Source organism: Gekko japonicus, unplaced genomic scaffold, assembly GCF_001447785.1.
Source record: "Gekko japonicus isolate JY-2015 unplaced genomic scaffold, Gekko_japonicus_V1.1 scaffold300, whole genome shotgun sequence".
NCBI classification, from domain to species: domain Eukaryota; kingdom Metazoa; phylum Chordata; class Lepidosauria; order Squamata; family Gekkonidae; genus Gekko; species Gekko japonicus.
Genome location: NW_015169179.1, coordinates 677,921 through 704,752, shown reverse-complemented (window position 1 = coordinate 704,752; position 26,832 = coordinate 677,921). Strand labels below are relative to the sequence as shown.

The 26,832-nt window shown below is 43.0% G+C and overlaps 1 protein-coding gene across 1 annotated transcript in view; it reads left to right on the top strand.

Annotated features, from left to right (window-relative positions):
• Positions 1-26,832, top strand: part of PPP1R7 (protein phosphatase 1 regulatory subunit 7) — a 36,247-nt gene extending 9,415 nt beyond the window's left edge. The window contains exons 3-10 of the mRNA XM_015416054.1: positions 3,357-3,412; positions 12,388-12,453; positions 12,950-13,080; positions 18,610-18,772; positions 20,350-20,466; positions 21,786-21,890; positions 23,088-23,174; positions 26,291-26,832. Coding sequence (XP_015271540.1) covers positions 3,357-3,412; positions 12,388-12,453; positions 12,950-13,080; positions 18,610-18,772; positions 20,350-20,466; positions 21,786-21,890; positions 23,088-23,174; positions 26,291-26,467 — 902 coding nt within the window. The 3' untranslated portion in view covers positions 26,468-26,832. The remainder of the gene's footprint in view (positions 1-3,356; positions 3,413-12,387; positions 12,454-12,949; positions 13,081-18,609; positions 18,773-20,349; positions 20,467-21,785; positions 21,891-23,087; positions 23,175-26,290) is intronic.

Here is a 26,832-nt window from a genome sequence, read left to right as displayed (position 1 = left end):
CCCCCTTTTCTCTCTCTCCCCTCCCAACATTCTCTGTCTCACCCACTCTGTTTCCCCCCTCTCTTTCTCTGCCCTTCTTCCTTCTCAACTATCCTTCGTCCCATTCACTCTCTTTCAATCTCTGTCTTTCTACCCATCTACCTTCCTTCCTTCCTTCTCCAGGCCGGGTCCCCTCCCCCCCCTTTTCTCTCTCTCCCCTCCCAACATTCTCTGTCTCACCCACTCTGTTTCCCCCCTCTCTTTCTCTGCCCTTCTTCCTTCTCAACTATCCTTCGTCCCATTCACTCTCTTTCAATCTCTGTCTTTCTACCCATCTACCTTCCTTCCTTCCTTCCTTCCTTCCTTCCTAGCTTTCTCCCTTCCTTTCTTTCCAAAATACTACCATTAACCCCACTCCGTCTCCCCCCCTTTTCTCTCTTTCGGAGGCCTGCTGTTCAAGACTTGGCTTCAGATGTTCCGTACCCTTGTATCTGTTTCCTCTCTGGGGGTTTTAAAAAGCAAAAGAACACTTCCTAGCTAACTAGTTTGCCACCTTGAAACAGTCCATTCTGTCAGGCTCCTTTTCAAAAGCATGTCCAGTTTAAGGAACTGGACCAGCCACTCTCACTTAGGGCGTAATGACAGTGTCATAGGTGTGAGCCTGACAGTGGATTAATGAACACATTACTTTGCTGAAATGAATGAGGCTGAGAGTAATTGAGGCAATCACTGGTATTGTGATCTTGATGACAAGGTGGTTGATTATATGCAGAATGTGTTTTATATTAAGTGTCAAGGTATCAATTGTTCTAATCCTTGCCTGAGGGTATATAATCTGGCAGTTGTTGGTACAGTGGAGCTGTGTGCTGCTTCAGCAGTGTGTTTAGGCTGAGGATTTGACGGCCTTTATGTGTGCAGTTTTGGCATGGTCATAGTTTGGTCCACATTGCTTGTTTGCCTGTAGAGGCTTACAAGGGAAATCTTGCTTCTGCCTGCTGTTGCCAGGTAGCAAAGATGCTTTCTGATTGTGACAATAATTTTTACTGATTTCCCCCCAGCAGTTCTAATCACAAATGCATGTTATATTCAAATTAGCAAAGTAGGCAGGCGGCCACTTCATATGTTATTTTAACAACCACTGATGAATTTTCCAATGAGTCTTATCTGTTAGCTTCTGGTCTAGAATTGAAGTTTTGTGCTGTTAAGTAAAAGAAGCCTTGTCTCTTAACACATCTGGAAAGTGGATAGCACAGGCAGTGGAATTTGTTATTAGAGTGGCTATTTAATTGTACCTCTATCCATGTTCCTGTATAAGTGAAAAACCAGCTAGTGATAACATGTGTGCAAGTTTTTGCTGTAATGGTTGTCTGTGGCAGAGTAGATGGCTAACAGTACAATGCTAAGCAGAATTACACTTTTCTAAGCCCATTAGTTAAGAAGGGTGTAGCTCTGTTTAGGACTGCAGTGTAAAATGCTAATCTCACCTTCTGTTCTAGGTGACTTTGCCCCCACTTCCCCCCCCCCCGTCCGCTGTGTCCTTCCTTCTGCATCCCTGAGGATCTCTGCTTTATCCACTGCCTCATCTGCACCTTTCCCCCCTATGCTCTTTCCTCCAGTCTTATCCAGCTATAATCCATCTGAGCTCAGATGTGGTGAGATGTAAGCAGAGGATGGAAATATGTATGGTAATGGGACCTAGAGATGCTAGAGTCCTTCCATAGTGGACAAAGGTGTTCTTTCTTTGCTACAGGTAGCCTTGTTACCCACATTACCATGTTACCTAGTCCTAGGTCTGTTAAGTATGGTAGCCTTTGCCCCCTTTCCTATGAGGTGGATTCGTTGCTAAGAATGCAAGTCACTCTGAAATAATGAAGGGGATTTAGTGCAATGGCTGCTGACATTAAAAAAACATTGATGGCTTCACCTGCTGAAGGCAGGGAGGTCTTTTCCCCTTTGCATTTGCTCAGAGGAAGGGACATTTGGCAGGTTTTCTCCCCTGTGAAAGGCCACTGGTTCCCCAAACAGTCTGTTGCTTTACCATATGTCTCAGTTTTCCACTGATACCTCTCTTACCCATGATAGTGAAATAGTTCAGAAGGAGAAGATGGATAGACAAATCCAGTAGTTTGTGGCATATTGTGAGAGAGAAGGGTTTGTTTGTTTGTTACACTTGCCATCAATGTACATGGCACTTTACAGAGCAATGTGAAGCAGAAGAGGCTAATCCATTTCTCGAGAATCTTACATATTTGTGTGAAAAACAATAGGGAGAAGAACAAGTAGAAAAAGAGGATAGTGTGCAAATGCAATTGTAGGTATTTCACCGTCTCTTTAGTTGTGGTTGAGGATTAAAGGGTGAAGCCAAAGGGTTTGCTGGAAAAGGATTTGAAAGAAGAGGGAAGAGACACCAAGTAGGAATTTTGGAAGGGAGTTCTAGCCATCAGGTACAGCAAGGGGAGGATGAGTGGGGACATTAAGAAGGCAAAACACTTGCTTAAGAGAGGACAACAGTGAATTGTTCAATGGGTTGCTGTATGTTGCTTAGAAGTGTGAGAAAGAGATCATCCGCCTACTTGCCAAATGGAAAGCAAGTATGAATTATTCAGCACAAATTTCAGAGGCCTACCCCAGCTCTCACTACCCAGGGAGAGAAAATTGCAGTGAGCTTGCAAGGATTTTTATTTCAGAGCAGCTTCTTCAAACTGCTAAGTAATCCAAAGCCCCTGGTAGATTCTAAGGGAAATGTGAACCCTAGCACAACAGCTATAAGATTTATGTTTTTTCCCCCTCTGTGTTGTGCTAGCCAGATGAAATATGGAAGACTAAGAAAATGGCAGAGATAGGTGAAAAATCTTTCTGATTACAATATTTGTAGTGTTTACAATTAGTTATTTTGGTTCAGATCTGAACTAAATTAGCGATTTCTACCAAATCTTCTGTAGCCCCCCATCCTGGGATTTCAAGTTCAAGTTTCAATAACCTTTAATGGCATAAAACCTCAGGATTTCCATGAAGTGCAGTGTGCAGCAGGAGGCTGAAAGGTTCCATTCTGCCATTGGAAAATTTAGTCTGGATCCAGCCTTTTGTTACATTGCCTCTCTCGGCCATTGATCTGACACCATTTCTTTTAGTGTGCTGTTGTGTGTACATTTGCAAGTTTTTATGCTACTGTATATCATTATGGCTGTGTCTGAGAGGTGAGGTTTCCATTAGTTTAAGAAGACTAAAATGAGGTTTGCATAGCCGCAGTAATGACTGAACAAATGAAATTCTTCTGCCTTTAAGGCATGCATTCTCCTGTGGGAGAGCTTTCTACAGATTGGTTTTCAGTTGATGTGCAGCTTGAGCTGACGCTGAATGTGCTTACTGTGTTGCAGCTGAAGCAGAGACGCCGGTGGACATGGAGACAATTAACTTGGACCCAGAAGCTGAGGTAATGTTGTTAGAGCATATGGGAAAGGGTAACATAGAACTTTCAGGAATGGGTTGTTGTTTTTTTTACAGTCCTAGCAACCTTTCATTAGTTTCTTGAAAGTTCTGGAATTCCTTATTCAAAGGAGCTGGGCCACAACAGTATCAAAACTGGACCAGAGATTTTCAAAGGTAAAAAAGACTTCTGGTGATTAGTGCATACCTCCCTTGACTTACTGAGTAATCTGTCCATGTGTCAGTTTGCAGGAAAGTCTGAAGAAGAGTTATGTAGCATGTTGGTAGGATCAAATCAGTCCAAAAAGTTGCCCATATGAACTGTTTGCCTTTACAAATGGTCAGAACTGTTTTTGTGCTTTCCCCACTGTCATCCCTCCAAGATAGAACCAGGCATGGCTTTTCAAATAGGACACTTAAAGATAGCTGGATTGAGGCAGCATAGAAAACAAATTTACATTGTGCCTGGATTAATAATACAGGATTAATGCTATATATACGAACCTTACATTTGTTAGTGAAAAGATTCATTTGGACTAAGTCATCAAAGGCCATGGGAATCTTTGATCAGGCTGGATTGGCCCCACCCACATCCACATTACAAATCACCAGGAGTAGATGAGATGTCAATAGATCTATTCCAAGCAACAGAAATGAAGTCCATCAAAATCTGAACAAAAATAAGTCAAAAATATGGAAAACAAAATAGTGGCCCACAGACTGGAAACACTCAATCTACATTCCTGTTCTAAAAAGGGGGCAGGGCCATTGCTAGTGCAGGGCACATGGGGTGTTGCCCCCTCCCGAATTCCCAATATCCCCCCCCCATCCAAAGATCCTTGTGTTGCTTGTTGACTCTCAGAAGCGGTGGTGGGGAGAAGCAGGGGACACTCCATTGCTGCTTGTGCCGCTGCCAAGCTTCCTCCTAGGGAGGCTGAGGGAGTTGGCAGGCTGCAGAAACGTGCCTCCATGCCTCTTTCTCCCCCTGCCCCTCCTCCATCCAGTCCCCCCCCCCCGGCAATCGTCCAGCTATGGGGCTCATTCCAAGTATGAGCCGGTCTGCAGGCAACAGATTGATTTCTATTGCAAGCAGGGAGAAAGAGCTGACAGAGAACTGAGCATCTGGAACCAAAGGCAGGCTTAATACCATATGATGACGGGGTTAGAGCACCTTCCCTAAGAGGAAAGGCTGAAGAGTCTGGTATAAAGTCAGAGGGTCAGAGAGGGTATAAAGTCCAGAAAGATTGAGAGGCTAAGAGAATTGGATTCGCTTCTGAAAGTTCTATGGGTTGAAATAGGGGGGGCAAAAGGAAACTTAACACTGGGAGTTTATCACCCACCAGATCAAAAGATAGAGGAGGATTATAAAATGATGAATGAATTAAAGATAGCAGCTAGACAAAAACACTGTGTCGTAATAGGTGATTTTAACTACCCACATATTGATTGGGTCAATATGTGTTCTAGTCGAGAAAAAGAGATTGAGTTTCTAGACACTCTAAATTACTGTGCTATGGAGCAGATGGTCACGGAACCTACCAGGGGAGAGGCGATCCTTGATTTGGTCCTAAGTAACACTCAAGACCTGGTGAGAGATGTAAAAGTGATTGCACCGCTTGGGAACAGTGATCATAACGTTGTTGAGTTCAACATTTGTATAAATAGGGAATTGGCCAAAAAGACTGACACAACCACTTTCAACTTTAAAAGGGGTAATTTCTCTGTTATGAGGGGACATGTGGGGAGGAAACTGAAAGGAAAAGTAGAAAGGGTCAAAACCATTGGGGAAGCTTGGAAACTATTTAAAACTACAATCCTAGAAGCGCAAAAAAAAATATTCCGCAGGTTAGGAAAGGCACAAACAGGTATAGGAAAAAGCCTGCATGGTTAACAAACAAAGTAAGGGGAAGGATGATAGGGAAATGGCTGAGAAGCTAAATGCATTTTTTGCCTCCGTCTTCACTGTGGAAGATGAGAGGTGCTTGCCCACTCCAGAGCCGCTGAGTTCGGGAGGGGTGTTGAAAGACCTGAGTCAGATTGAGGTGACGAGAGAGGAGGTCCTAAAACTGATAAACAACTTAAAAACTGATAAATCACCAGGCCCAGATGGCATACATCCAAGAGTTCTGAAAGAACTCAATTGTGAACTTGTGGATCTCCTGACAAAAATATGTAATCTCTCCTTAAAATCAGCCTCCATTCCTGAGGACTGGAAGGTAGCTAATGTCACTCCCATCTTTAAAAAGGGTTCCAGAGGAGATCCGGGAAATTACAGGCCTGTCAGTCTGACGTCGATACCGGGTAAATTGGTGGAAACCATTATTAAGGAAAGAATTAGTAGGCACATAGATGAACAAAACCTATTGAGGCAGACTCAGCACGGTTTCTGTAAGGGAAGATCTTGTCTCACTAACCTGTTAGTGTTCTTTGAGGGGGTGAACAAACATGTGGACAAGGGGGATCCAATAGATATTGTTTACCTTGACTTCCAGAAAGCTTTTGATAAAGTTCCTCATCAAAGGCTCCTAAGTAAGCTCAAAAATCATGGGATAAAAGGACAAGTCCTTTTATGGATCAAAAACTGGCTAATTAATAGAAAACAGAGAGTGAGTATAAATGGGCAGTTCTCCCAGTGGAGGGGTGTAAGCAGTGGGGTACCACAGGGATCAGTACTTGGTCCACTGCTTTTTAACTTGTTCATTAATGATTTGGAGTTGGGAGTAAGCAGTGAAGTGGCTAATTTGCGGACGATACGAAGTTGTTCAGGGTGGTGAAAACCAGTGAGGATTGTGAGGCACTCCAAGGGGATCTGTCAAGGATGGGCGAGTGGGCGTCAACATGGCAAATGGGGTTCAATGTGGCCAAGTGCAAGGTGATGCACATTGGAGCCAAAAATCCTAACTATAAATACACGTTGATGGGGTCTGAACTGGCAGAGACTGATCAAGAGAGAGATCTTGGAGTTGTAGTAGATAACTCACTGAAAATGTTGAGACAGTGTGTGACTGCAATAAAGAAGGCCAATGCTATGCTGGGGATTATTAGGGGAAGGGTATTGAAAACATCAGCCAATATCATAATGCCCCTATATAAATCAATGGTGCGACCTCATTTGGAATACTGTGTGCAGTTCTGGTCACCACACCTTAAAAAGGATATTATAGCTTTGGAAAAAGTGCAGAAAAGGGCAACTCGAATGATAAAAGGGTTGGAACACTTCCCCTATGAGGAAAGGTTAAAGCGCTTAGGGCTCTTTAACCTGGAGAAATGACGATTGAGGGGAGACATGATTGAGGTTTATAAGATTATGCATGGGAAAGAGCAGGTAGAGAAAGAGGTACTTCTCTCCCTTTCTCACAATACAAGAACTTATGGTCACTCCATGAAATTGCTGAGCGGTCGGGTTAGAACGGATAAAAGGAAGTACTTCTTCACCCAAAGAGTGATTACCACATGGAATTCATTGCCACAGGAAGTGGTGGCGGCTACAAGCATGGACGGCTTCAAAAGGGAATTAGATAAGCATATGGAGCAGAGGTCCATCAGTGGCTATTAGCCACAAGGTATATCTAGGGACTCTGGGTCAAGTGATGCTATGTCTTCTTGGTGCTTGGGGGGGTCAACAGTCGGAGGGCTTCTAATGTCCTGGCCCCACTGGTGGACCTCCTGATGGCACTGGTATTTCTGGCCACTGTGTGATACAGAGTGTTGGACTGGATGGGCCTTTGGCCTGATCCAACATTGGCGTCTCTTATGTTCTTATGTTCTGGGAGGGGAAGGGTAGGTGAGCTCGCTCCCATCACTGTCTGGTGCCTCCATTCTTCTTTCTCCCCCTGTCCCTCCTCCATCCAGTGCCCCCTCCCCTCCATCCAGTGCCCCCCACAAAAACTGTCTAACTACGGGGCTGACATGGAGATGTCAAAGACTGGAGCAACTATTGGTGGAAGAAACATTAACAATTTGAGATATGCAGACAGCACCACTGGCAGAAAATAGTGAAACTATTGATGAAGGTTAAAGCAGAAAAAGCAGGACTACAGCTGAAAATCACAAAGACAAAAGTAATGGCTACTGAGGAGTTACACATCTATAAGGTTGACAACTTGACAATGAAGAAATTTAGATTAAGAACATAAGAACAACCCTTCTGGATCAGACCAGTGGTTCATCTGGTCTAGCATTTTGTCTCACACAGTGGCCAACCAGTTCCTCTGGAGGGCCAACAACAGGGCATAGAGGCTGAGGCCTTCCCCTGATGTTGCCTTCTGGCTCTGGGATTTAGGGTCATAGTGCCTGTGAATGTGGAGGTTCCCTTCAGCTGACATAGACCTAACTTCCATGAATCTATCTAATCCCCCTTTAAAACTGTCTATTCCTGTGGCCATGACTACATCCTCTGGCAGCGAATTCCACATTGTAATCGCTCTCTGTGCAAAGGTAGTATTTACTTTTCTTCATCCTGAATCTACTGCCCATCAGCTTCATTTGATGTCCTCGAGTTCTAATATTTCAAGAGACCAGCTGTTTGGGACCACTGACTTGAATGAACAGTAACAGAAAAGAAAGAATGTATTTTGAGAGTGGGAGAAAAATTTCTCTTTGCCAACTCTCTCACCCCATGTATAATTTTATAAACCTATCATGCCCCTGCCCCCCTTATCTCTGTTCTAAAGTGAAAACTCCCAGCCTCTTCAGCCTTTCCTCATAGGGAAGGTACTCCAACCCCCTAATCATCTTGGTTGCCCTCCTCTGTACTTTTTCCAACTCTGCTATGTCCTATTTGAGATATGGTGACCAGAATTCCCTAGCCTGAGGGATGTCTGGCTGTCCTCAACTAGGGCCAGGGCTTTCTCGGTTTTGGCCCTGACCTGGTGGAACTCTCTGCCAAATGACATCCGGGCCCTGTGGGATCATATGCGATTCTGCAGGGCTTGTAAGGCAGAGATGTTCTGCCAGGCTTTTGGCTGAGGGCAGCAACGGATTTTCCTTGGCTGGCACCTTCCCTTCTCCTCCCCCCTTCTGAATGGCTGTTTATGAGTTTCCTCTCCCCTTGCCCAGTAGTCCAGAGTTGGAGTAAAAATTTCCAGGATGCCATCATCATGGACTCTATTTGGGTCTTTAGTTTTATTAAATAGTCTGTAGAATGTTAATGTTTTACATGTTTTTATAGCATTATGCCCTCATGTACATCGCCCAGAGCCCAGCCTAAGCAGGGATAGGGTGATTAATTAATAATAGTAATAATAATAATAATAACAACTGTACACAGTATTCCAAATGAGGCCACAGCATACATCTACACAGGGGCACTGTTGCCATTTTATGTTCAATCCCTTTCCTGACATCCCAATTCCTAACATTTTGCCTTTTCCCACTACTGCAGCACACTGGGTTGACACTTTAATTGAGCTATCCACTATGACCCCAAGATCTTTTCCCCTCTTAGTCCCAACAAATTCAGACCCCATTAGCCTGTACTTGAAGTTGATTTTTTTTTGTCCCAGTGTGCATCACCTTACACTTACCAACATTGAACTTCATTTGCCACATTGTTGCCTACTCACCCAGTCTTTGGAGATCCTCCTTGGAGTACTTCACAGTCAGCCTTGGTTTTCACCAACCTGAATAATTTTGTGTTATTTGCAAATGTAGTCACTACACTACTCACCCCTAGTTCCAGATCATTTATAAATAAATGAAATAGTATCAACCTCAAGACTGATCCTTGTGGGACCCCACTGCTTACTTTAGTACATTGCGAGAACTGTCCATTTATTCCTACTCTTTGCTTCCAGTCATTTAACCATTTTTTAAAAGTTTTCTCAGGAGGCTTTCCTTCTGAAAGTCCCAAGTGTTGTTCAAGGTTTTCTGTTTCTTACCTCCATCGTCAACCAAAAGGGAGACTGCAACCAGGAAACCAGAAAGAGATTGAGACCAGGAAGGGCAGCCATGAAGGAGCTAGAAAAGATTAAGTGTAAGGATGTGTCACTGATGACCAAGATCAAGATAATTCATACCATAGTATTCCTCATTACTATATGTGGGTGTGAAAGCTGAACAGTGAAGAGAGCTGACAGGAAGAAAGTTGATTCGTTTGAAATGTATTGGAGGAGAGTTTTTTGGATACCATGGAGCGGCCATAAAGACAAGCGAGTTCTTGATCATAAAACATTATGAGGAGACAACAATCACTGGAAAAGACAATAATGCTAGGAAAAGCTGAAGGCAGCAGGAACATGAGATGGATTGACTCAATAAAGGAATATTTGGCCCTCTGTTTGGAAGGCTATTAATGATACAACATTTTGGAGGTCATTAATTCATAGGGTCACCTTAAGTTGGAAGTGACTTGACAGCACTTAACATAAGTAAAATATAACTATGCATGTAGAACAGATGTACAAAAAATCAGTAATTAATGCATTCAGAAGTGCTAAAATATAATTTAAAAACAGCAGTCCTGTGGCTCAGCATATAAGTACCTAATCTTTCCTTATATTGTAAAAGCAATTTGGGGTGGCCAAATTCCATGTGCTCCCTCAGCTATTGGCCTGTCAGCTGCCACTCAATGGGACTCGCATGCCATTGGCCAGGTGCTGGGTCTGAGGGGACCAATCCCCTGGCCGCATCGCCTCCCTCCATCGCCTCAATCCCACCCACAGACTCACTGGCCGGCCTCTCGCCCTGAGTCTGCAGGGAGCCGCCAGCCAGGATGGACGCTTCTCTGGTGGCCTGACTTGGCTCGGGGAGGGGGGAAACGGCCACGCTGCACTTCCCTGGCCTGGTGGGGCCGCCGGCCTTCCCTGCACAGCCCCTGGCCTCACTGGGCCAGCGGTGCAGACTAACTGGCCTCGGGGACGGGGGGAGATGGCCGCCCCGTGCTTCCCTGGGCCAGTGTGGTCGTCTGTGAGCCCTGCTTTGGGGGGGAGGGCCCCGCCGGCCTTCCCTGCGCTGCCCCTGGCCTCGCAGAGGGGACAAATGCCTGCACCCCGCTTCCCTGGCCTGGTGTGGCCTGGCCCAAGGAGGCCGCGGGTCTTACTTGGGGGGGAGTGCCCTGCCAGCCTTTCATGCATCGCCCCCGCCCTCGCTGACCCAGCGCCGCAGCCCGACTGGCCTCAGGGAGGGGGGAAACAGCCATGCCGTGCTTCCCTGACCCACCGTGGCTTGGCCCAGGGAGGCTGCAGGCCCTGCTTGGGGGGGAGGGCCCCACCAGCCTTTCCTGCATGGCCCCTGGCCTCGCTGGCCCAGCGGCGTGGCCTGACTGGCCTCGGGGAGGGGGGAAACGGCCTCGTCACGCTTCCCTGGCCCACCGTGGCTGCAGGCCGGACCACTCTCCCACACCCTTTCTCTAGGGTTCATTGCCTTTTTCTCTGCAACGGGCCTTATTGCTAGTCCCAATATGAAGATAAATGTCCATTTACATAAATACAGATTTAAAAGTACATTTTGTTTCCATACGTAAGAACCAGTACCAAACGTGTTTCAGTCCCTGGTATAAGTCAAACTGATCACTCTATTAGTTTAATAATAATGGGGGGAAATCTGTATCAGTTTCCAGTTTCCTGTCATTTGAGAAATATAGTCAGGCAACAGACTGTTTGGGACTATATTGGGATTGGGTATTTATATGATGAACCAGAAGATTGTTTTTAAATTATATTTTAGCACTTCTGATTGCATTATTATATACTGATTTTTTGCAGATTTGTACTACATGCATAGTTATATTTTACTTTCTTTTTCTTTTTTCCAACCTTTTTTGTTATCTTTCTTATGCAGGGTTGTGTTTTTCGCCCCCCTTTTTTGGTAGCACTTAATACACAGAGATGCACTTCTACAGGCTCATCTAAATTAGATTAAGTATTTCTGGCTTGCTGCATGTTAGTCATAAATCCTAATTCCAAAGGCAGAACTTCATATTCATAAAAATGAGGGGGGATTATGCTGTTTCTTTCCCCTTTTATTGACAATTAGATTATGTGCTTCTGTATGATAAATTGGTGGAGGGGAAGTCTTTGCTTAGCCTTCATAGAAGGGATTTGTCACCTGTCTGCTACAACTCTAGAGCCAGTTCATCTCCACACAGGCGTGTTCTTTTTGTAGGAAGGAGTCTGGGTCCTGTAGGCCAAATGAGCTAAGAGTGCTGATTGGTTTCTCTAACTGGATAATTTGAATATGCATTTGATCTCCAGGCTTTTTTATTATCATGACAATAAAAGCCACCCATTCCTTGCACTAAATTCAACCATCAATTGTGGAAGTTTTTAGCAAACTATGGGGAATTTCAGACAGGCGATATCTCCCGGTAGGGAACCGGTTCTCAAACGGGTTCTGGTCTGTCATTTCAGACAGAACCCGTTTGAGAATCGGTTCCCTACCGGAATGTAACTGCCATTTCACACACAAAAGCTTCAGTCCCGTTTAGGAACCGGGACTGAAGCGTTTTACCTGTCAACCGCTTCTGACTAGTCTCCAGTTCCCTCTCCCGGTTCAGATACGCTTGTTTCCCGCCTTTTTTCGCCCGTGCGGGCGATCTCCGGCTGGTTTTTTTTTTTTTTGAACGTTCGATTTATAGCGTTATAGCGCTATAACGATATAACGGAATAGCATTATATCAATCCCATTGGAATGCATGGAGTGTCTTGTTATACTGCTATAGCGCTATAAAGCGATCGTTTTTTTTAAAAAAAAAGATCGCCCGCACAGGAAGAAAAGGGCGGGAAAACAAAGCGGTGCATGTCTGAAATGCCAAACCGCTTCTGAATCGGCTGATTTCCGGTAGGGGCAAGCCATGTGTGAAATGGCAGCCCTGTACCGGTTCAACTCAAAACGGAAGAATACCGGCTTGAAACCGGGAGAAACTGGGTAATGTGAAATTCCCCTATGATTCACATGCAGTCAGTATTCAAGGCTGACATAGACATAATACTGAAATGAATCTTTATGTGAGCACTAAGGTGGTTTATGGTTGTTTTCTTGCAGGATGTTGACCTGAATCATTTCCGAATTGGGAAGATTGAGGGTTTTGAGGTGCTCAAGAAAGTGAAGGTGAGGCTATTCAGAAAATGTCAGCCTTGTCGTTTCACCTTCTCGAGGTGAGCGGGGTAGCACCGCCACCACTGCATGAGAGAGGCAGAGTGCACAGAGCAGTGCTTTGTTATATGTCCTCAGCTAGGGAAATGCTGCAGAGTGTTATTGCTACCGCATATATAGTAGAGAGGCTGGGGGGGAGCAGGATTATCATTCTGCTGTATTTTCCCAGCTAGGACATAGGGTGTGTGCAATGGCTAAAGTCTCTTTCCTGGTCCTGAGATTTCCCTGTTTGGGAACACATGGTTGGGCACCCTGGCTGCTGCAGGTGCTCTCTTTTGGCAGAGGAGGGGAGAAACCCACAAAGCAGTAACAGAAGTAATACCTGTAACTGGCTCAGTGTAGCAACTGTACCCCAAAATACATCTTTTCAAAGCTATTAAACATGCCATAGTGAGTTCTTGCTAAGATCTGTACATTATTTTTTTCCCCTCATCTTTTCTCCACATGTTAGACTCTCTGTCTCCGTCAGAACTTGATTAAACGCATTGAGAACCTGGAACAGTTGCAAAGTCTCCGAGAACTGGATCTCTATGACAATCAGATTCGGAAGATTGAGAACTTGGAAGCCCTAACAGGTCTTGAGTGAGTACTTGGACAAGAACTGAAGAAGCCGCTTGAGCTCTCTAAGAGAATACATCTAGCTCTCTTTTCATTGTGGTTGCCAGAGATACTCATCAATCACCTCTGTCAGAATGGCAAGCATTACTATAACATGGATGTATTTAGTTATAAAACCTTGGTCATAAAACAGTCCTGTCACAGCTTTATGTGAGGCAATACTATATGCAAGATAATGACTCGGGTTAGCTGTCACAATGATCCATGCTGTACGCTACCCACAGCTTAGAACAAACTAGAGCAGAGGTGTCACACTCATTTGTTAGGAGGGCCAGATCTGACGTAAAAGTTACTTTGTCGGGCCAAGCCATGCCTGTTTGGTGATTTTAACTACCTGCACATTGATTGGGTCAATATGTGTTCTACTCAGGAAAAAGAGATTGAGTTTGTAGACACTCTTAATGACTGTGCTATGGAGCAGATGGTCACAGACCTACCAGGGGAGAGGCGATCATGGATTTGGTCCTAAGTAACGCCCAAGACCTGGTGAGAGATGTAAAAGTGATTGCACCGCTTGGGAACAGTGACCATAATGTTATTAAGTTCAACATTTCTATAAATAGGGAACTGGCCAAAAAGACTGACACAACCACTTTTAACTTTAAAAGGGGTAATTTCTCTGATATGAGGGGACATGTGGGGAGGAAACTGAAAGGAAAAGTAGAAAGGGTTAAAACCATTGGGGAAACTTGGAAGCTATTTAAAACTACAATCCTAGAAGCTCAGGCGCAGATAGGTATAGAAAGAAGCCTGCATGGTTAACAAACAAAGTAATGGAAGCTGCAAAAGGTAAAAAGGGTTCCAAAAGAGATCCGGGAAATTTTAGGCCAGTCAGTCGGATGTCGATACCGGGTAAATTGGTGGAAACTGTTATTAAGGAAAGAATTAGTAAGCACATTGAGGTCCTAAAACTGATAGACAACTTAAAAACTGATAAATCACCAGGCCCAGATGGCATACATCCGAGAGTTCTGAAAGAACTCGAATGTGAACTTGTGGATCTGACAAAAATATGTAATCTTTCCTTAAAATCAGCCTCCATTCCTGAGGACTGGAAGGTAGCTAATGTCACTCCCATCTTTAAAAAGGGTTCCAGATGAGATCCGGGAAACTACAGGCCAGTCAGTCTGACGTCGATACCGGGTAAATTGGTGGAAACCATTATTAAGGAAAGAATCAGTAGGCACATAGATGAACAAAACCTATTGAGGCAGACTCAGCATGGGTTCTATAAGGGAAGATCTTGTCTCACTAACCTGTTAATGTTCTTTGAGGGGGTGAACAAACATGTGGACAAGGGGGATCCAATAGATATTGTTTACCTTGACTTCCAGAAAGCTTTTGATAAAGTTCCTCATCAAAGGCTCCTAAGCAAGCTCAAAAATCATGGGATAAAAGGACAAGTCCTTTTATGGATCAAAAACTGGCTAATTAATAGAAAACAGAGAGTGAGTATAAATGGGCAGTTCTCCCAGTGGAGGGGGGTAAGCAGTGGGGTACCACAGGGATCAGTACTTGGTCCACTGCTTTTTAACTTGTTCATTAATGATTTGGAGTTGGGAGTAAGCAGTGAAGTGGCTAAATCTGCGGATGATACGAAGTTGTTCAGGGTGGTGAAAACCAGTGAGGATTGTGAGGCACTCCAAAGGGATCTGTCAAAGATGGGCAAGTGGGCGTCAACATGGCAAATGGTAAAGCGCTTGGGGCTCTTTAGCTTGGAGAAACGACGGCTGAGGGATGATATGATCAAGGTTTATAAGATCATGCATGGGATAGAGTAGGTAGAGAAAGAGGTACTTTTCTCACTTTCTCACAATACAAGAACTTGTGGGCATTCAATGAAATTGCTGAGCGGTCGGGTTAGAACAGATAAAAGGAAGTACTTCTTCACCCAAAGAGTGATTAACACATGGAATTCACTGCCACAGGAGGTGGTGACAGCTACAAGCATGGATGGCTTCAAGAGGGAATTAGATAAGCATGTGGAGCAGAGGTCCATTAGTGGCTATTAGCCACAAGGTATAGATAGGGACTCTGGGGCAAGTGATTCTCTATTCTTGGTGCAGGTTGGGCAACAGTGAAGGGCTTCTAGTGTCCTGGCCCCACTGGTGGACCTCCTAATGGCCCTTGATATTTTTGGCCACTGTATGATAGAGCGTTGGACTGGATGGGCCATTGGCCTGATCCAACATTGGCTTCTCTTATGTTCTGCCATAAAATGAAATGCCAGGTACCAGAGAGGTAACCTTTATAAATGACACAGGCAAACCCAATCAACGATATTATTTTTTACTCAAAATACAAATAAAAGCAATTGATTTACTGGGGAATCCACAAAAGCCCCCAATAAATGTATTTAATCATATGCAAGATGAGGTTTTTTCCAAAGGATACCATACTTGTTCCCTAGCCATTTTCTTTTATTTTTTGAGAGCTTCGACCACACACACACCCCTGAATGTGTGCGCCCAATTCCCCCCCCCCATCAGTCTCCTTCCTTTCGTCTCACACCAGTTGCTCATGGGCTGGATAACAACCCTGAACAGGCCCATTCTGGCCCCCGGGCCACATGTTTGACATCCCTGAGCTAGAGTTTGGCATGATATTTGAGTTGAATTGATCATGTACTTGAAATCTTTCTCTCCTGGCCCAGAGATTTCCCAGCTGGGAACATACAGAAGAGCACAATAAGATAATGATGATGATTAATTCTGTTTACACATGGGAAACAAAGAATGAAAGGTCGCAAACCAAAGTAGTTCATGGAGAAGCTGAGAGCTTAATACAGGTCTCATAGTGTTATAATCTGACACAACCTCTACCAGAGCATCCTAGCAAAATCTACATCCCAATAAGGACATCTACCAGCTGGATCCAAGTATCACACCAGACCTTGCTGTCCACTAACCACAGTTTGGACAAACTATGGTTTGGCATGATGGGTTGGATCCAGACTAAATTTTCAAATGGCAGAACTGAACTTTCCTGCCTCCCTCCCTCCTATTGCAGCTTACTGATGTCCACCAAACACTGTTCCTGGGGTAATAGGGGGCTCTGAGGAATGACATAAGGGGGTCTGCAATGGGGAGAATCAGTGGAAATTACCAGTTTAGGCTGGACCCAACTCAGTGTCTGGATAGAGCTGATATGTGTACTTATTGGTTTACTATATTCCAGTCTTTGCTTCCCATTTAATGTAATTGCTAGAGATTCATCTATTTGATATCTTGTAGCTACTGTGACCTGCAATCCGATGCAAAGTGAGAACACCCTAAATCAGAGGTTCACCTCCTGTAACATCTATCCTGCCATTTAAGATCATCCTCACAAGTCTTGCTCTCTGTGTCAGTATGCAGAGGTGAGGCAGCTGATGACCAATGATGGATCTCTTTCAGTGGTGGCACATTGGCTGTGGAATGCACTTCCCCCAGGTGCCAGGCCAAAACATTTCTTTTTACCGAGGCTTTTAATTAACGGATTAATCTTTTCAGTTGTTTTACAGTCTGCTCCAAGCCCAAGAACTGTTTTTAGACTAAATTAATGCTGCTAAATGCTTTATGCTGGGTTTTTCATAGTTTATCAGTTTTTTATTTTATACTGTTTTATGATTTTATCATGTTTTATTTTGTAAGCCATTTCAACCAGGTTCTCTTGAGAGGGGGCCTATAATATTAAAAAATAAATAAACAGTTGCTCCAGTCTAAGTTCATTGAATTCACTGGGTTTAGACGGGAGTAACTCTGCATTGGGATTGCACTGCTAGGGAGGAGCTTAGCCGTGCCTTTGTGGCCATTTGTTGCTCCATCTTCTCTGGAAGGATCCTTAAGGCCCCATTGGCTCCAGGGCACCAGTTCTATTGGAATCATGCCATTGATTGAATACCTTTTAGTTATGAGAAGCTTTTATACTATGTGTGTTGTCAGAGAACTTCTTGACTCATAGGCTGAAATCAGTTTCCTCATACATGTGCTTTTGTTGGAGTATGATGAGAAAGTGGTGTCAGTTGGTTTTAAATTTTCTAGGGGAGGGGGGAGCTTCATATGGCCCTTTCCTCTCGTTTTCGTATCCCACTTCTTTATATCATCCCTTTCCCTCTTGAGACTTCTTGAACTGAGGTGCAGTCTGTTCTCCTACCTGCTTCAGTACCAACAAACTTACACAGCCACCAGAGTCAGTTTAGATTCTCCCTCATATAAAAAACGCTGCTTGGTAACAAAAACCAACTAACATGAGTGTTACCCTTAAACCATTAATATTAGGTGAAGAACTGTTGAGGATACAGTAGTTTTAAAATAATATTGATAAAAAATAAACTATATTTTAAGTATCTTAGAATTCAGAATGCTCAATCACTTCTCTTAACCTCTAGTCCAATACTGGAAAAATATAAATCAGTCAAAGGGAAAGGAAGTACTTCTTCACCCAAAGAGTGATTAATACCTAGAATTCACTGCCACAGGAGGTGGTGGCGACTACAAGCATGGACGGCTTCAAGAGGGAGTTCAATAAACATATAGAGCAGAAGTCCATCAGTGGCTATTAGCCACAAGGTATAGATAGGAACTCTCAGTCTGGGGCAAGTAAAGCTCTGTATTCTTGGTGCGGGGGGGGGGGGCAACAGTAGGAGGGCTTCTAGTGTCCTGGCCCCACTGATGGACCTCCTGATGGCCCCTGGTATTTTTGGCCACTGTGTGACAGAATGTTGGGCTGGATGGGCCATTAGCCTGATCCAACACTGGCTTTTCTTATGTTCTTACAGAAGACACACAATAAACTCAGTTGTCAGTAATCTTACTTTCCTAGTGACCTTGCTTACATATCCTTATCTAGCTAGTCATTCCTATGATGACTTATTTTTTTTTTAAAAAACTATCCTGTTCTTCCCCTTTTCTCAGCCTGTCCAGTATATATGCCCTTTCAATTACATCCTTTTGTATAATTAGAACACTTCACTCCCTGTGTGCATTCTCTCTCTCTCATACTCCATCATTCAGAGTCACTCCACTACTCTCACACACCTTCCCTCTTCCCAGCCAGCCTTGTTGCCTTTCAGTATGCCCTGTCAAGAACTATGTACACAGTGCACAACATTTTAAGGCATTATTTACAGATCTTATATGTATTACATGACAGGGCCCTTCTTTGATTTCTCTTGGTAAAGAGAGAGTGCTGCAGCTTTCTTGGTGTCCAGTGGGCCATCAGAGGACTTTAATGTACTACTATAATTCCTACTGCATACTAATTACACATATGTTACAGTGGTAGTGGATTTAGGTTTAAGTTTGAACTTGAGGATACCCAGGTTTGAATCCAATTGAAGCTGCAAAACTCATTGAGTGAGCCTGTCACTCTCTCAGCCTAGCCAACCAAATGTAGAGAGGATAAAATGGAAAACAACCCTGTGTGTGGTACCTTCAGTTCCCTGGAAGAAGTGTGGTGTACAAATATGATGCTGTCGATGTCTAATGAGATATTTTCTTTGCTTCCTGTTAGAATCCTGGATATTTCCTTTAATATTCTACGAACCATTGAAGGGCTAGATCAGCTCACTCAGTTAAAAAAACTCTTCCTGGTCAACAATAAAATCAGCAAAATTGAGAACCTGAGCAACCTACAGCAGTTACAGATGTTGGAGCTGGGATCAAATCGAATCAGAGTAGGTATTTGCTTCTCCATTACATTTGGTAATAATCCTTCCTCGGTGCAATTGGTAAATAGTTCATGTCAAACAAAAAAGGGAGGAATACTGACCTTAAGTTACAGGTCACCTGCTGTAAGTAAAGTGGTGACTCAGAGACAGCCAAAGAAACCCTGAAAAAAGATATTATCCACATAATTTTCAAATTCTATCCTTTACGACCTTCCTTCTTTCTGCTAAATTACATAATGCCCCTTTCTGAGTAGCTCAAGAAAAGCATTTAAAAGGGAAGGAGATGCATAAAAGTGTTGACTTATCATTCAGTTCTCTTAAGCAAGCACACTGTGAGACACCTTCATTACAAAACAGGGCACAGATTTTGAAAAGTAGTGTAAGAAAAAACATTTTAAATCTGCAGAGCCAGAAGAAAAACAGGTTGCATAGCTGGGGTGGGGTAAGGGTAATCTGATAAGCCACAGGACATGTGTGATTCTGAATGCGATTATAAAATTAGATACAACTCATGATGACAAATCTGAAATGGAAACTTTACAATAAGGAGATTTTTTAAAAATCAAAGGATGGCCTTAAACTCAAACAAACCCAGACTCAGTCTAGCTATTGGATAGGTAGCATGCATCTCTTGCTTTTCAGCCTTTATGTATCTGCTTTGGAGAGTTTCCCTAAAGGCACCGATAATTTCCCCCTCTATTCACAATGCCAGCCATGTCTTCATCCTCAGAACCTTGAAATCAGCTGTTCTGCCAAGTAGTGTCATCTCATTGTTCCCATGTGGATTCTTGGAATGCTAATTATTAACAAGACACAATGGGTCCAGCATATCACTGTTTCTGAATGAACTGACCTAGTGGTTCTTTTTAGAGAATTTTATTACATACTCTCTAGAAAGTCATAAATACCAAGGATTCAGACTGATATTTGACATTCACTTCTCTTGAGCACTTCTGTAGCTTAACCTCTATCTGCCCAGGGCAAAACTTGTGCATGGGGTCCCAGAAACACTCAGGTGGGGGGGAAGGAGGGCAATTAGCTATAGGGTGGAAGGGAGTGATTGCCCTCCCTGTCATGGTGCTTGAGTCTCAGACAGTGCAAGGATCAGCAGAAGGGGAGTTGGGGGACCGCCACTGCTCTACAGTCGATCACTCTGCCCCCATCCTGAATCTTTGGCAGAGGGGGGACATCAGTAGTGACTCTGCAGGAGCAAGATGTTTCAGGATAGCAGTAGAGATAGGTGGCTGCAGGGTGCTAGGGTCTCTCAGCACAGAAGGGCCCTAGACACCCCCCCCCCCAAATGGGGACTGTGACAGCAGTCCCAGATGCCCTGTGGCTAAGACCACCTCTGCTTAACTGTGTATACAGTGTTCATTTAACTTGCTTTGTCCGTGTGGAGTAGGGACTGCCAGAATATTCTCATGGATGCCTTGGTCCCATCTGAGCATCACAGTACCTGAATGGGTGAGGCAGTGTGGGTTTCTTGGCAGTGCTTCAGTGTTCCTTTTTGGGTGCTAGAAGTTGATCACATGTTTGTTTACTACCCAAACATAGTAATATTACTTGCTATGATCATTTTTCAGGAAATTCAGAATATTGATGCTTTGACTAACCTGGACAGCCTCTTTCTGGGAAAGAACAAAATCACCAAACTCCAGAACCTGGATGCATTAACAAACTTGACAGTGCTTAGCATACAGGTACCACCCCTGGACTTCCCATTGTGTTTTTCATATGGATGTCATTTAATACATCCAAATTTTCCTATTACAAAAGCTTTGCAGAATTTGCTTTTTTAATATTTTGAATTTAGAGCTGCAAATATTTTGGTACCTGTTTTTTTTTTGAATTGAGAATGTAGGCAGAAAACCATTGTTCAGATTTATATTGTGTGGCCTTCTTTTTCCTCTCCCCCAGTCATGGGCTGTAGTTATCTGGTGTGCATTTTTCTTTCTTTTACAACAGGAGAGGAGTTGTTCCAATAGTTTGCTAAGCTTTTTAAACTACACTAGAAAATAACAAGTGAAATAGAATTAGGCCATTCCTCTCTATAGAGAGCAAAGAATCATACATAGCATGTCTTGTATCCGTAGAATATTAAAACAGGAAGCATAATTGCCATAGCCTCCTTTGCTACATCACAGTGTAGAAAGTCCTCCATGAAACTCGTCAGGAAAGACCAGTTGCAGTTTAACTTGGTGCTGGAAATTACTGTTTATGGTTGAAATGGACAAGATGACAAGGAAACTTAAGAATCTTGAAGCAGAAGAATTTTATGCAGACTAGAAAGATTTCAAAGATTATTTAGAGAAATATTGGGATGTAAAGGACAATTTAATTTGCTTTAACAGCTATTGAAAAGTTAATGTTATAAGAAGAAAGTTAATTATAAGAAAACAATAGGTGAATGAAATGTTACTGGTAGATTACGATTAAAAGATAAGGGAAAATAGAAGAAAATTTAAGAAATGGGCTGGAGGTTGGAGCACTGTGGGAAGCCAAGGGGGGGGAAATAATAGAAGAAAGGATGTATAACAGCTAATAATATAACTTGTATGTGACTTATTAATATATCCTAATTGTTTTTGGAAGAAAAAAAAACTTGGTGCTGTTCCTCACTGCTTTTGAAAGACATAGGTGCAAAACTCCAGGCTTGACGTATGCATGAGCTAATGAGATACTGTACAGCTGTGGGATGATGTTCAGTGATTTTTGTGCAAATACTTTGTGGCTTGTTGTAGCATGATCGTATGAACAGCAGCTATTCAGGAATCTGACTTCAGCTTACGTAAATCATGTGAGCACGCTGCACAAAAATACTCTGCACGTTTAATGTTTTCAAATATGTGCATCTACCAAGGTAACTCCAGGAGACATACCATAATTGCAAAAGATGGTGTGAAAAAGTAGCCAAAAAACTTTGGAAGTCTTTCTGGATCGTCTGAGTAGAGATTTGTATATTTCTTAACAATTAATTCTGGTTCTAACACTTTTTAATAGAGTTTTATTACCTCTCTAGAGCAATCGGTTGACCAAGATTGAAGGACTGCAGAATCTGGCGAACCTGCGTGAGCTGTATCTCAGTCATAATGGCATAGAAGTCATTGAGGGGCTGGAAAACACTGTGAGCTGCTACTTGAGTTTTTTTTTTTTAAAGATGCATCAGTGCTAGCTCTTGATAATTATCTGCCTTCTAAATAGACAGATAGCTTCATACTAAAGATCATTCGGCATTTCCAAGCCTGCTAATATTTTCCCTGGGTAACAAATATCTTGAGTTCATATAAATGCGTAGTTTAAAATTGACAGGTATTATCTATTTTGGGGTTAGGAATGGATGAGTAGCTGTTTTCAGAAGCCACTTGCACATTGTCTGCTGAAGCTGTAGGTTCTACTGTGTAGAGGAAGTCAATAAAAGTCTGCTCAATGCTAACAACACACAGTCTGAAATTACAGGACGGGGTTGGATGAAAAGGAGCAATACGTAACACAAGTCTGTTTCTAAGGTCTCCGTTCTGGGTAAAATTTTAGGTGGCTCAATGTTGTTTTGTTTTATGTGTTTAAAACATTTTATGCCACATTTCCACCCAGTTTGAGCTATCAACAGTTTTAAAAAATTAAAAACCAACTTTAAACACAGACGTGTGTGTATATCAAAACAATTAAAAACATAAGAAAGGAGAGTCAATAAGGGAATGCCAAACAAAATAAAAAGCTTTTCACCTGTTGGCAGAAGATAACAATAGGTAATAGTGCTGTTTTTATATCACTGGCTCGTTAATATAGTGATATTTTTTTTTAAACAACGTATTGTCTTGTTTTACTTAATGAGCTGTCTTGACCAGATCTCCCAAGAGGCAGCATATACATTTTCTAAATAAATAATCAAATAGCCCTGGTTCTTCATTGTTGTCTCATAATGGGAATAAGGCTTTTAACTGCAAATATCTAGATGATACAATATTGTGGAAATCCTGTTATATTAGTATTCTGGGAGGTGAGTTGTGCTTTCTTAGGCAGAGGTGGTAGTAGTGCTATCCCACTCTAGAGGTTATTAGGTATGTGGCATCTCACCTTAGTAATCAACCTTATTTGGATTGCAGGCTGATTTAGCTACCAACCAGTCGAAAATGAATTATCTTGCCTTTTCTGTATTCTAGTGCCAAGAACTAATAAGTTTACATACTGGGGCCAGAATCTGTGCTGTATATATGACTGCTGAACTCTGCTATGGGGAACGTCCCTTATAATCCAAGGGCACACAGTAGGGAAGAAACAAAAACTGAAACCCAGGCTAAAGTTTTCTGTATACTTATTTTAGAATAAGCTTACAATGCTGGACATTGCAGCCAACAGGATCAAAAAGATTGAAAATATCTCCCATCTAACAGAACTGCAGGAATTTTGGGTAAGTCTGAAATGGGGAGACGGAAAGAGAAATTACAGCCTTCACCTGTGAATGACCATTTACGAAATGATTCCTTGAACTAGTGAATGTTCCCAGACTTCCTCTGGAATTTGTAATAGATTGTTAAATTCAACCTTAAATTCAGATGGTCAGAACTCTAGAAGCGCTAATACGTTCCTTAGACAAGAGCTAAAACAATACCTCAGGAAAATTATACAGGATCCATCTAAACCCAAGAGTTTTTTGTACAACAGACTTCCATTCATAAATTACACAGGCAGCCCAAAGAATGCAACATAGCAGCAAGTCATATACAGATCAGACTTTAGAAACAGTAACAGTGTGTTAACTATAGAAAAATATTTTGTACTACAATTTTAAGTGTTTCCATTTGACTCATACTCAAGCCCATTTTGTCTCTCTCTTCATAGAAATTCTTATTTAGCTCATACACTCTCCCTCACCCCCGCTACACAAGCTGGCCCCACAAGTTACCCATCCATCCCTGTTCTGTGTATCCCAATAGTGCCATTGTTGTACTTAGTCTCTCTCTTCCTGCACTTAAGAGTTCTTGTATAGAAATATTGATTTCTAAAAGTCTCCTGCCTTCTCCTGTGATGTCTTTCTGATAACATGCTGTGTCGTATTTCCTGTTGCAATGCCAAATGGTAAGGCCAAATGGCCGGAGCAAACTTTATAACCATGCCATATACCACATTCCTTCACACCTTTCTGCCAGAGAGCCAGACAATGAGGCTCCACACTCTGGCCCACTTGCGTACACAATGAAGAAGCTGGAGTTTGGGTCAGCTGACAGCAGGCAGGGTCTCCAAACTTCCAGCCAATCCCACAAATCAGATGTTGGCAACCATGGCAACCAACAATTGGGCACACCCATGCCTACTCGCAATTGGCTGATGGCCACAACTAATTTGTGACTGGAATTGGGATATAATTGATTGATCCCTATGGGAGTGAGTCTCTTCTTGTTCTCGAGTCTCTTGTTCTCTTAGCTCTCCTTTCCTCCTCTTGTCATTGTCTGTTTTATGACACCTGGAATGCTGTCTCTTGGGAAACAAAGACCTGCTTTGTGACTTGGAGCACATGGGTGTGCAAAGATGGGATTTCTCTTCAAAATCCCTTGGGCTATTCTGGACTGTTGGATGTTCCTGAATTGGTAACCATGTATCTTTAATGTGTAGTTAAGGCAAAGAGCATAGGTTTTTCTTGTTTTCAGTAATCTGTTATAGTCTGTTGCTATGCTTTGTACTGAATAAAGATCCTTCTTATTTCTAATTGTCTCTGATGTTGTAACTTGAATTCCAAGTCTAAGTCTTGTGCCTAACGCTCACCACATAAGCTACCTTGGTAAGAGTAAAAGTGTGCATTTCTGGATTGAGTTGCTAATGTGTTCTGTCCCAGATGCCAACTAAGGGCTGAATCTCTCCCTTAGGAAAAGCATGGACTATTGAAAAGAGATTCTGGTGGCAAATGGTTCTGAAAACCAGAGAGGGTATGGAGCATCTCGTGGTTTGTTGTTTAATGTACTGAAAAGTACAGGATTCCCTCTCATCCCTGGACTGCCCTGAGGGGGTTAATCCTGTACAGTTCTCTTGATCTCTTGGTTATCCTTCCCTTTCTCTACCCAAGAGTGATCTCTGTCCTCTGAAGTCACATCTTTCAGAGCCCCCATTTCTTCTGTTTCACCTCTTTCCATTCTCCCCCCCTTCCATTTATGTATTATATGGGAATGTCAGACCAAAGTGGCTTATATAGTATGACAGGTTTGTTGTAATAAGCTGGGCAGATTCCACTGTATGTTTCAATTCAGCAAGAGGGAGGAGCGAAGCAAAGGCAGGTGTTTCCCAATCCACACCCCTACTTTTCATGTGTTTTGAAAAGGCCTTCCACCCTTATATCATACTTGCTATGTGCAAGATGCTGAGACATGGATTCTTTCTTCTCCTGGCAAGTCCAAGCTGTCTCACATTTTGTCAGTGACAAAGAATTGGATGGGAGTGGCTGTCTCTTCAGCCAAGCATATTGTAAGAATTGTTTGGATGTTCTCTCAAAGCAACAGGAAACAGTTGCAAAGAATGGGTCTGACAGGGAGCAGGCACAGTCATCCTGTGGACCCCATTCCTTTCACATATGAACAATAGTAAATGACCTTTATGAAAAGCAAAGGACAATCCAAAACTCTCTAGATTGACCCTGACCAGAAATCGTTGGTGTGATATGGCCTCTGTTTCATCTGACTCCTGTTTCTGTATTCCTCTGCTCCTTCTCTTTCCTAAATGATTTCCCCAAAGGTTGTTACTTCAGTTTTCAACATGGATAAATGTATTTTCTGTTTTGTTGTTTTCCAATATCATGAGATCCTGGTAAAGACGAAGGATTGTATTCAGAATTTTATCTATGGAAAGTGCCTAGTCTTCCACTTTTTCTCTCTGTTCCTTCAGCCCCCTCTGGCTACCAGAAAGAGCATTCTTGGGGTTGTGGAATCTGTGTGGAGGAACAGATGCGTGGTTCAGGAGAGTGCTACAGTGAGGAGGGATGAAGTCACCCCCTCCTCTCTGCTGAGAGGAAAGAGAAGATGGGGCAATTTCATTCCCTTCGTCCTCATTGCGGTGCCACAGCTTACACTGTGGTTCTTGTACATTAGGAGTAATCTTTACAGGGCTTGGAAAGGGCTGCAGAAGTGGAGAGGAATGCAGCCCAGTTCTGCACACTAGCAATGATAGTTGTTGGATATAAGCCCTTTGAAGAGTGCTTCATTCCGGCTGTCTCCTACCTCGTATGAAGAGGTGATATTTGAAGAGTGAATACACTCTAATTCTTGAGTAAAAAGTTCATGCAGACAATGCCATTTTCATAGCTGTGAGGAGCAGAGGTGCAAACAGAGTTCATTTTACAAACTGTCTTGCCCCTGAATTTATGTAAATCCTGGAAAACAGAACAGCAGGTTTCACCCTCTTTCATTTCAGTTTGTTTTGCAATGGGGTGAGTTGTAGGCAAGAGTCTGAATTTAAGTGTCAACAGCCTGACAGTTACAGATAATGGATCTTGTGCCTAAAAAAAATGTTGTAAGTTCGTCTTTTGTGTGTGTTCCCTAGATGAATGACAACCTCATTGAAAGTTGGAGTGACCTGGATGAATTGAAAGGAGCCAAGAATTTGGAAACAGTCTACTTAGAGCGAAACCCCCTGCAGAAAGATCCGCAATACCGACGCAAAATCATGCTGGCCCTTCCATCCATCCGGCAGATTGACGCCACCTTTGTCCGGTTCTGAGCCTTCTCTGTCCCCTTTTCCCCCTTTTTTTCTTCCCAAAGTGTCACAGCTGGGACTTTTATCCACACTGCACCCCCTCCGTCTTCAGTCCGTTGACACGAAGCAAATGGCCAATGAAAAGCACTGAAATCAGACCTTGCATATAATGCACACTCTATTGTTGTTTTTGAATATTATTATTAAACCTTAACGTGTGAGATTTCCTGGTTGTGGCAGTGTCTCTTCCTCTTGGGCAGTCCAGCAAGCAAGTCCATCTTCTGACGATCAGCATCTTCTGTCTCTAAAGCAATAGATATCTCTTCAGAATCACAAATTCCCTGGTTCCCTAAGCCCCTTCCTGCTCACAGGCAATAGCAATAATCTGT